The sequence below is a fragment of the Cicer arietinum genome, chromosome 5 (assembly GCF_000331145.2).
Source record: "Cicer arietinum cultivar CDC Frontier isolate Library 1 chromosome 5, Cicar.CDCFrontier_v2.0, whole genome shotgun sequence".
NCBI classification, from domain to species: Eukaryota; Viridiplantae; Streptophyta; class Magnoliopsida; order Fabales; family Fabaceae; genus Cicer; species Cicer arietinum.
This window is the reverse complement of record NC_021164.2, coordinates 71,844,303-71,856,192: the sequence shown is the minus strand read 5'-3', so window position 1 is coordinate 71,856,192 and position 11,890 is coordinate 71,844,303. Positions and strand designations below refer to the sequence as shown.

The 11,890-nt window shown below is 34.8% G+C and overlaps 1 protein-coding gene across 1 annotated transcript in view; it reads left to right on the top strand.

Annotated features, from left to right (window-relative positions):
- Nucleotides 1-11,890, top strand: part of LOC101488879 (BEACH domain-containing protein B) — a 40,237-nt gene that overhangs the window by 21,763 nt on the left and 6,584 nt on the right. The window contains exons 29-40 of the mRNA XM_073368531.1: nt 1-252; nt 403-616; nt 1,360-1,581; nt 1,702-2,172; nt 2,267-2,590; nt 2,698-3,150; nt 3,242-3,288; nt 3,627-3,720; nt 5,644-5,850; nt 7,528-7,653; nt 7,755-8,126; nt 8,250-8,481. The exon at nt 1-252 is cut by the window's left edge and continues 11 nt beyond it. Of these exons, the coding sequence (XP_073224632.1) occupies nt 1-252; nt 403-616; nt 1,360-1,581; nt 1,702-2,172; nt 2,267-2,590; nt 2,698-3,150; nt 3,242-3,288; nt 3,627-3,720; nt 5,644-5,850; nt 7,528-7,653; nt 7,755-8,126; nt 8,250-8,481 (3,014 nt within the window). The remainder of the gene's footprint in view (nt 253-402; nt 617-1,359; nt 1,582-1,701; nt 2,173-2,266; nt 2,591-2,697; nt 3,151-3,241; nt 3,289-3,626; nt 3,721-5,643; nt 5,851-7,527; nt 7,654-7,754; nt 8,127-8,249; nt 8,482-11,890) is intronic.

Here is an 11,890-nt window from a genome sequence, read left to right as displayed (position 1 = left end):
AGTTGCTGCAGTTGTTGTATCAGGAGGTATCGGCAATGCTTTGACTGCAAAACCTAACAAAAATGTTGATAAAGCAATGGTATTACGAGGAGAGAGGTGCCCTAGAATTATTTATCACCTTGTTATTCTTTATCTGTGTAAATCTTCTCTAGAAAAGGCATCGCGGTGTGTCCAACAGTTCATCTCACTTTTACCTTGCCTTTTAACTGCTGATGACGAGCAAAGCAAGAGTAGGCTCCAACTTATCATCTGGTAATATTGCTAGCAAGTACATAAAGCAAGTATATGACTTAACAAGTTTCCTTATCATGGATTAAATTGATTTTTTATTTTTTTGAGAGTCAGTTCTCAATTTGTAAGATTGACCTATAACAAACTAACTTTATGTTTGGATGTTGGTAGGGTATTGCTTTTTGTTAGGTCACAGTATGGAATGTTAGATGATGGTGCTCGTTTTCATCTTTTATCACATTTGATCCGTGAGACTGTCAATATTGGAAAATCAATGCTTGCTACTAGCCTTGTGAGCCGCGATGACACCCTGGATCCTAACTACAATTTGAAAGATGCAGGGTCCATTCAAAATTTAATTCAAAGGGATCGAGTTTTGGCAGCAGTATGTGCTTTATTGTACAAAATGTTTTGTTGGCAATATGCGTTGCACATGCATTTTCTGTGGGGGGAATGTAATGCTATTAAAAGAGAATTTAATCAAGAATAAGTTGATGATCAAATGATTGATATTTCCAATTTGAAAATACTCCCCTTGGTTACTATTATAAGCAAAAAAATGAGTTAAATATTGGTCATTTACTGTTATTATTCCTAATAGACCCTTTCATTTATTTCAAAACATGTAATGTTGATAGTTTGAGTGTTTGACATTAAAAAGGGACAATTTAGTAAATTCGACTTGTGTTTTACATGAATTCTGGAAAATTAATTGCATTTAACTATGTTTCTTAATACCTGTGAAAGTTATTTTTTTGCTTATAATAGTACCTGGAGGGAGTATTATATTGGATAGATTTGAAGACATCTTTAATCTATGGATTAAAAATTATTTTGGATTAATATGAATTTTCCAGCAACGATTTTGCAAGAAATTCATCCGATGAGTTCATGTGAATAGAAGTCCATGCTATCCATACATAGGATTCAAGTTATTTGATCACTGCTTGAATATTTTGATATGATCAAGTATCAATTGTAAATGTGTCATTATTATTAATCACCTAATTGGCTATGGTTAATGCATTTTTGCGTATGACATTGTTTTTGCCGTATCTCCTTTTCAATCCTGGTTTTTCTCTATGTCTACCAGTGCTAATTATATGATTTGCTTCTATCACTTTTCAGATCAGCGATGAAGCTAATTATATGAAGACATCAAAAATTGACCGCACCCAGCAGATACAGGAACTTCATTGTAGAATAGATGAAAACACCTTGGCAGAATCTACTAGTAAGCAAGCTCTTGAAGATGAGATCCAGAATAGTTTGAACTCTATTCTTTCTTCAGATGATAGCAGAAGAGCTGAATTCCAGCTTACCTATGAGGAGGAGCAGCAAAATGTTGCTGTATGCATAACATCCTTGTTTCGTTGTTAATTATTTTTCCTTTGGCCCTGCTTTTCTTTTCATAAAAGGTGTTAGATTTATTTTTAATACAAGTATAAAAATTTAGGTTTGCTTTTACAGGAAAAATGGATACACATGTTTCGATCGTTAATTGATGAGAGAGGTCCATGGTCTACTAATCCTTTTCCAAATTGTGTTGTAACACACTGGAAACTTGACAAGACAGAAGACACATGGCGACGGAGGCCAAAACTAAGGCAAAATTATCATTTTGATGAAAATCTCTGTAATCCTCTTTCTGCCATTGTTAGCGGAGTTGCTAGTCCTGTTAATGAAAGTAATCCCGGTTTTGTGGGTAATATACCTGAACAAATGAAACAGCTCTTGCTGAAAGGGATAAGAAAAATAACTGAAGAGGGAACCTTTGACACCAATGAAACCAATACTGAAATAAGTGGACCTAATACATCAATTCTTCCTGATCATTCAGACTGCCAATCTGCTGACTTACTAAAGGATAACAATAACCGAAAGGATGTTGTGCATGAACGAAGAGACACTCCTTGTGCACCTGAGACAGAAGCCAGTGAGGTATGTGGTATCGAGGAATACACTCCTTTGGTGTTTAAAGGGAATCTGAAACTGTGTTACAATTGTGATTGTCATGTCTAATTTCCTTTTTCAGGTGCTTGTGTCAATTCCATGTGTTCTTGTGACCCCAAAGAGAAAATTAGCTGGTCATTTGGCGGTCATGAAAAATGTCTTGCATTTCTTTGCCCAATTCTTGGTAGAAGGTACCGGTGGATCATCTGTTTTTAGAAACTTTGATGCCTTAAATAATTCTGATCTGACCAAGTCTGTTCAAAAGCAAAGATCAATGAAGTGGCCTGCTTCTGATATGGATCTTCAGAAGGGAGTTACAGTCGGCAATGTAGAGGTAATAAATGGAAACGGGCCTGTTAAACTTATGAGGTGTGTTAAACGCCATCGAAGGTGGAGCATGGCTAAGGTTGGTTTACTGGTTCATTATCTTCTCAAATTGTGTCGTTTTACAGATTGATACCTTATTTTATTTTATTTTGTTGGGGTTGATTCTTTGACTGATTGTTGTTTTAGATAAAAGCTGTTCATTACACCCGATATTTGCTCAGATATACTGCAATAGAGATTTTCTTCAGTGATTCAGTTTCCCCAGTATTTCTGAACTTTGCATCACAGAAGGATGCAAAAGATATAGGTAACTTGATAGTTGCTACCAGAAATGAGTATTTATTTCCCAAAGGAAGTGGAAGAGACAAGACTGGACCTATAAATTTTGTTGATCGACGAGTAGCTCAGGAAATGGCAGAAACTGCCAGAGAAAGCTGGAGGAGAAGGGATATAACAAACTTCGAATATTTGATGATTCTCAACACACTTGCTGGAAGATCTTATAATGATTTGACCCAATATCCTGTTTTTCCTTGGGTCTTGGCTGATTACACGTCAGAGGTTCTTGATTATAATAGATCATCTACATTTCGAGATCTGTCAAAGCCTGTTGGAGCACTTGATACCAAGCGATTTGAGGTTGGTTAGATTTGGTTTCTTGAAATATTGATTGAAATGCTTGATTTTTACTAGTATTTTACTATTCTTAGTGTATGCTTCTTACATTTAGGTGTTTGAAGATAGATACCGTAGCTTCTGTGATCCTGATATACCCAGGTAATTATCAAGCTTGGGTTTAGGATTTACTATAATCCTTTATTGTTTATATACTTGTTTATTTATCTATCTCTCTCACACACACATTGCAAGCCATATGTGAGTATAATCTTGCTGTTCGTGTATGGTTGTATAGTTCTGATTAGCTCCTATCACAGTTTCATTTGTTATGCCCTAATACCCACACACACACTCAGCATATTGGGTGAGAGCATCTCTCGTGAGAGGAATAAATTTGGCCCTGCAACCTATGAATGGTCAAAGTCATTCACTTCTCACACTCTCCCTAGATATGCTACACACAAAACTCTCTCTCATGTGCTGGTCTATTTTTGTAGCTTCTACTATGGATCTCATTACTCAAGTATGGGCATTGTGCTTTATTACCTTCTAAGATTGGAGCCCTATACCTCTCTCCATCGTAATCTACAGGTATCCTGTAACATGACATATTTTAAGCATCAACTTAGTTGTCTATTCAATTTCAATTTGCATGACAAAATTGCACTGCTAATGTAAATACGATCTGCTATCTAATTCTAGTCTAGCAAAAAACGTCTTACAATGAATGTACTGAAAGTCATTATTTAGAAGCAAAAAATGCTATCATATCATCCCTTCCCTGTTTTTTTGGTAAATAATCTCTAAAAGATGTTGAAATTGTGTGGTTTAGGTTAGAAAGGAAACAAAGATAAAATCAAGATTCAGAGTATATTATTAAATTTACGGCTTATATTACGGTGTGTATGGATGGGGGAATTTTATGAGGTAATATAATTTTAGAGGGTAAGTCAAATACTTCAGTGTAAATTTGTTTGGATAATAAATTGGAAATTTTTCAAAATGAAGGGCTTTATTTGTTAAAGCTAAATTTAGGGATTTTATAAAAAAAAACAAATTAAATTTAGGGAATTTCAAATCTCGCCTTAAAAGATTCTCTTACCTTACCCTATAAATTGTGAATCACAAATTGGTCCATATAATTTTTAAAATTATGCATATTGGTCCTATATGTTTCAAAGTTTGCACATTAGTTCCTATGTATTTTTCAAAATTTACAGACTAGTCATTATATATTTTTCATAATTTGCAGATTGGTGTCTATATATTTTTAAAAATTTGCAGATTGGTCCCTCAACTTTACTACAATTTCAATTTTACCCAAAATTTCCATTTTTGACCCACTTATCTTTTGATATTTATATTTTTACCCATTTTTTTTTCAAATTTATATAAATGACCCAACTATAGATAAGTTTGAATTTTTATAGTAATATAATATTTAATTATTCTATCCAAACAAAAAAATTTAAAAATAAATAATTTTAATTGCTCTATGCCTATCAAAAAAGTGAATTTAATCGAAGTATTTGAACTGCCTAGAATTCTACATTCTCTTGAATTTCTAATTACCTTATCCAAACACACTCAAATAATTATGCCTATAAAAAAAAACACTCAGAATTATGTTGAGTACTAGATTACCACACTTGATCAAACAAGAGAGTAAATGATTTTCCAAAGATAAATAAAATCTCTTTGATTAAGCTAAGGTTCTTGTTTGCTTTTATAAACAAAAAAAAAAGGTTTTTTTTATGTTGGCTTTGGCATTCCTTGTGCCTTGCCTCATTTTTTGTTTAACAATATTTCTATTTTGCCTTTTAAAAAACCATGCATCATTCATTTTTTTAAGAAATTTTGTAGATATTGTAATAATCTCTTTCAAACTAAAGTTTACTGTTGAGAGTCCCTCATTGGAGAGGGATATGACTTGAATATGCATATATAAGATGGGGAAACAATCCTTGCCTTACAAGCAGGTTTGTGGGTTGAATTAAGCTCAAACCAAATTATAACTTTTAAGATGGTATCAGAGACTATTTTTAGATATGCTAAGCCACCTGTTATCAGGCCATTAATGGGATGATAACAGACAATTGGTATCGTGTGGTGCTTTTTTGGTGATGTGTGGTCCTTGTTTACTCCAACCAGTGACTTTATAAACAAGTTTGTTATTTTTTGGATATAATAAACCATCCTTGGGTGATTCATCAGCTTAAGCTTTTAGGAAAATTGGTCTTTGAAATGATAGGACAGCCTCTGTAAATAATAGTATTTTTGGATTATTGTATACAAATCATGGTTTGATCCAAATTCAAACCAACCTTTTTTCACTTTAAATCACACCATGTTTTGGGATCCAAGATAATGACAAGCCAAAGACATTGTCTCTTTGCTTTCTCTGTGTTTATTATCAATTCTTTTATATTTTCTTTTCTTCGTTTTTAGCGTAGTTTTTTTTTCCTTCCACTCATATTGCATCATTATTAAATTTTTTAATGCATTTTTTGTCAGGGGGGTAAATTTGATCACGCTGACCGACTGTTTCAAAGTATTGAGGGCACATTCAGAAACTGCCTTACAAATACCAGTGATGTGAAGGAGTTAATACCCGAGTTCTTTTACATGCCTGAGTTTCTCATGAATTCAAACTCTTATCATCTAGGAGTTAGACAAGATGGTGAACCTCTTGGGGATGTTTGCCTCCCTCCATGGTCGAAGGTATGCTAATACCCTAAAATCAACTATGCGGACATGCAAACAGGGCAGCATACATAAATAATGTTGCTAGTTATATTATGGTATTTTACCCACACGAAATTTTGAGTTTGAAATGTCTTTATATGTTGTGAGAATCATACTAATTTATGTGTTGAGCCATACTCTATACTCTCCCCATCATCTATCTTAGCAGCAAGCATTTATCGGATTTTATCTTTGAAGTTCAAAAATTGGTTATTTAAAATCTGCTTCGGCTACATTTATGAATGTGAAAACCGCTCACTCTCTTTGAAGATCAATAGGAGTAACCTATTTGAACTGCTACAACATAAATTGCGAGCTTTGCAAGAAGAGCTGTAAGATGAATAACTATGTTCTGTCCAGTAACAAAGTAATATTTGAGATTCTACCTAATGGTAATAATAATTATAACGTCAAGAGATTTTAAATTTGGATATTTAAAAATTACTGAAAAACTTTACCCAAAAACAAATAAGGAATTACAAATCACATCTTTTTCTGCACCTAAGCCGACATCTTCTGAAACTTTATTCTTGTTTAAATGTTTTACGTCGAACCTACAGCTACAAGAACTCCTTCAAACAAGGAAACCTCCAAAATTCACTATGCAAAGCAATTTGCATTGCATTATCAAAGTTCTGGGAGAGTGTAGGAAGTAATGTTTATGGGTCTTGGAACTATAATTATTATTGAGGGTTGCTCAACTACTAAGAGGGGTGCTCAAGGTAGTCCTTAAAAGCTTAGGTATTCTTGCACCTGCTTTTGGGGTCGAGTTTGGCTAAAATTCTAAGATATCAGAACCTATCCTAAAAATGGTATTGAACCGCCTGCAGAAGTCTAGTCAATGTAAGCTTCACTTTCAATTTTTCAAATATTTTCACTCTTCCAGTTCTGATGTGGATCCAAATGGATGCACAATACAAAGGCCCTCAGCCACATACTAGTATACATGGAGCAAAATACAAATCCAAAGGAAAGCAATCTAACTATTAAGACTAAGCATTATTTATAGAAGTGATTAAAATAAATTATTCTTGTGCCTTCATCTTGATAGCTTGGTTCTCATCAAGTTCAAAGCAGTCGGAAAGACAAGTTCAACTCTTCAAAGGTGGTATTGCTCTAATACTGTCTTAGAATTTGGGATGACTTAACTGAACCTTACAAAATTGACATTTAAATGAGGGATGCCTCCTTTTTATAGATGTTTCTTTAGGCTGTTTCACATTCAATGTGTGACTATCAACACTAACTATACTAACATTTGTCATTCAACAAAAGAACTGTAGGTGCCACATACATTTTTTTTATCATATATTCCATCCAACAAAAAATTAGTGATTTTCTAACTAGTTCGTCTCTTTGGGTACCAATGTGTATAAAAACAAACTTGAGTGTCATAGCAACACAAATATTTTATTTTATTCTCTTGATAAAAGTTTATTCATTCTTGCAGTTTTATCTTTTTGTTTTATTCTCTTGTCGCACTCTACAAGATACAGCAATTTTTAACTCAGTTAGTGTGTATTTCTCCTGTTATTAGATATTTTAAATTTTGAAATATTTACATGAGATACAAAATGTCAACCAGAAATCCCTTAAACGACATTCAAATTTAGCAAACAGAAAGTACTTAGTTTCAAATCATAATTTGCACAGGGTTCCCCTGAAGAATTTATTAGGAGAAACCGAGAGGCTCTTGAAAGTGAATATGTCAGTTCAAATCTTCATCACTGGATAGATTTGGTATTTGGATATAAGCAACGTGGTAAACCTGCTGTAGAGGTATACATCAAGATCCAAAATTTTCACTTTCCAATAACATGCAAATCAGAATTGGCTAATCTGTTAAGGTTAGTTGTTAAAACTTTAACATTGGGTTGTAGGCAGCGAACATCTTCTACTACTTAACTTACGAAGGAGCTGTTGATCTGGAAACAACAGAAGATGATATGCAAAGAGCTGCTATAGAAGACCAAATAGCCAACTTTGGTCAGACTCCAATTCAGATGTTTCGTAAGAAACACCCAAGAAGAGGGCCACCTATTCCAATTGCACATCCTCTGTACTTCGCTCCTGATTCCATTAGTTTGACTTCCATTGTTTGTAATACAAGTCATTCTTCATCAGCTATACTCTATGTTGGGCTAATGGACTCAAATATTATCCTCGTGAATGAGGGTCTCAACTTGTCTGTTAAGACGTGGATATCAACTCAATTGCAAACCGGTGGAAATTTTACATTTTCTGGTTCACAGGTCTGGCTTTGGTTTCATCAGACATTGAAATGCATTTGGATTTATTATTTAGTGTGTTTTACTTTTCTTATTAGAATTATGTTATTTTTTCATCAGTATTGAAACCACCTCGGTCTTTTTCAGGACCCTTTCTTTGGAGTTGGTTCTGACATGCTTTCACCACGTAAAATCGGTATTCCTGTGCCTGAACATGTTGAACTTGGAGAACAATGCTTTGCAACAATGCAGACACCATCCGAGAATTTCTTAATATCGTGTGGCAATTGGGAAAATAGTTTCCAGGTCATATCATTAAGCGATGGCAGAATGGTGCAAAGTATTCGACAACATAAGGATGTGGTGAGCTGTATTGCAGGTACTTTTCATGGTTAAGATTGACTCATGTTCTGATAACCATGAGTAAACCATTTTTGCGGAAAAGCGATTGTTTATTCACTTGATAATGAATCTGATTATATAGAGTATAAATAGTACAAGTAATTTAATTGTGTATAATCATAAAAGAGCTGGTAATTAGGAAACTGATTCCCTATAAATGCTATCCTAAAAGGAAATAAAAATAAAACTGAAACCCTAATTAATACATACTAATAACTATACAAATCAGAATCTTATGATTCTGATTTTTGATCTCATAATCAACAGTCCCCCTCAATTTGGGTGATAGATATCTATCATGCTCAGATTTGGATCTTATATTTTCATATGTATTTCTTGGGAGAGCTTTCGTTAGGATGTCTGCTGTTTGATTGCATGATGGTGCATGATCAATACTTATACCATTATCAAATACTTATACCATTATCAATTTTCTTCTTTATGAAATGTCGGTCAATTTCTGCATATTTTGTTTTATCATGGTGAACCGGGTTCTTTGCGATGGTGATGGAAGCTTTGTTGTCACAATATCACCTCATGGTGTAATTGGTTGGAACTTTGATTTCATCCAATATCTTCTTCAGCGATATTCCTTCACAAATGTCATGTGCCATGGCTCTGAATTCAGCTTCTGCACTGCTTCCCTACACAAAAGAGCAATAGCCGGTAGTTGATTTTCTGTCTGATGTACATCCATCCCAATCTAAGTCGGTGTATACTTCATTACCTCTATTTGAGTTTTTCTTGAAGTGAAGACCTCAACCTGGTGTACCCTTAAGGTATTGTAGGATTATGTCCACAACTTTCATGTGAACTTCAGTAGGATTTGTCATGTAGTGACTTGCAATGCTCACGACAAATCCAATATGAGGTCGAGTATGAGTTAGGTATATTAATTTCCCAAGTAGACTTTGGTACTTATCTTTGTCAGTTAGAGGACCTTCTTCATAGTTGCTTCTGCTTACTGATTCCATAAGAGTATTGGCAGCCTTACACCCAAGCATTCCGGTTTCTTGGAGTAAGTCTAGGGTGTATTTTCTTTGAGAAACATATATTCCCTCCTTTGAGCGAACTACTTCCATCCCTAAAAATACGTGAGTTGTCCCAAGTCTTTGACTTCAAACTCCCTAGCCAAGAGTTCTTTTAAGTGTTTGATTTGCTCATGATCACATACACAATGAATAAAGTTACCTTGTCTTCAAAGGAGTGTTTGACAAACATAGTGTGATCTGATTGGCCATGTATGAATCCATTTTCTTTGACAACTCGAGTCAATCTTTCAAACCACGCTCTTGGGGGTTGCTTGAGACCATACAAGGATTTTCGGAGCTTCCACACCTTGTTTAAGGTGCTGGATGGTTCAAGTCCTAGGGGAATTTGCATGTATACTTCCTCTTCTAACTCGCCATTTAGGAAAGCATTCTTAATATCTAGCTGGTGTAGTGTCCAATCCAAGTTTGCAGCCACGGATAGTATGACTCGTACTGAGTTTAGTTTGGCCACTGGAGCAAATGTCTCTTCGTAGTCTATGCCATATGATTGGGTGAACCCTTTGCTACTAATCGAGCCTTGTACCGGTTTATGCTCCCATCAGCATTGTATTTGATAGAGAATATCCACTTACATCCAACTTGCTTTTTTTCTTCTGGTAAGAAGTAATTTCCCAGGTGTTATTTTTAATCAATGCATGAACCTTTTCTATTATGGCTGCTGCCCACTCAGGTTGTTGAAGGGCGCTTCTTGAACATTTCTTGGAATATGTGTTATCAAGTGCTGCGACAAATGTCCTATATTTTTGTGATAGTTTCCCATATGACACAAATCTTTTAATTGGATGTTGAGTACAAGTTCTCTTCCCTTTTCTTAATGCAATAGGAACATCACGACTATTTTTCCTTTCTGCAACTCCGTTTTGTTGGGGGTATCTACACATGAACTCTGGTGGACAATTCCATGGATCTTAAGGTAGGACTCTAATGTTAATTTTCACGACCATTGTCGGTTCTGAGCACCTTAATTTTTGTTTGGAATTGTGTTTGCACCATGGTGTGGAAAAACTCAAATAATTTTCCAACTTCTGATTTCTCTTTCATGAGAAATATCCATGTGACTCTTGTGTGACTATCGATGAATGTAACAAACCATTTAGCTCCAGTAATGTTGCTAACTCGAGATGGCCTCCATACATCATTGTGAGTTAAGGAGAAAGGTTGAGAGGGTTTATATGGTTTAGGTGAGTCTGTGTTTCGGGTATGCTTGAATAACTGGCATACTTCACATTGAAATTTCATTAGGTGTTTACTGAATAATGAGGGAAGCAGATTCTCTAAGTACTTGAGATTTCGGTGACCTAGCCGATAGAGCCACAACATTATAGACTCGTCACTATTTGGAGAAATCACTGCACAAGAATTGGCTTTGAGTATTTTGGAGGAATCTTCAACTTGCAAGTAGTAAAGTCCAACACACTTTTTAGCACTACCAATTGTCTTTCCCGACTCCAAAATTTGAAATTCACACAAGTTGGAAAAAAATTTAGCGACACATCTCAAGTCTTTGGTCAGTTTGCTAATAGATAGCAAGTTGCAATCAAGTTTGGGCACATATAGTACAAAATTCAGAGTAATATTTTTTAAAATAATAACAGAATTTGTACCAGTAACCTTTGATAAGGTACCATCAGCAATCCGAATAGAGGAGTTATCATGACAGGGAGAATAGTTGTCAAATATTGTTACATCTCCAATCATGTGATCCGAAGGTCCTGAATCTATGATTCAGAATTTTGGTTTTCCTTTGTTAGTATGTAAAGCATACCTTTTTGTGCTACTGAAGCTGTACCATATTTTTTTACAGTAAGAACAATATGCCAGAGCATTTTCTGTAGAGTCTCTATTTGTTCTTTGCTGAATGGAGATGAATCCTATTTCTCTTCCATTTCTTGTGGGTTATGTGTTGCATTGCCTCTTATGTTCCTTTTGCATAATGGTTTTGACTTATCCCATAGAAGGTGGTTTTGGCCATTCAACTTGTGGCCGGTGATGAGAAGTTCAGTCCATTCGATTGAGCCGGCGAGATTTATGCCGGTCTATGTGGGTGAAACTTCTGTTTTGTCTTCTTCCATGGCTGGGTCGATGAAAGAGACTAGGGATGGTTCAGATCTAGCTTTGATACCATGCAGAAAAGCAATTGTTTATTCACTTTGTCAGAATATTAGAAAATATCTTATATTAGAGTATCTTGAGTTATTTCTTATAATCAATTTATAATCATAGAGATATCTTAGAATATCTAACATTATTACTATGGTTTGTTCCTTATTTAGGATTGAGTCTATATTTCTCTATAAATAGAGATTAGTATTGAGTCTTTTGTAATCAAGTTAG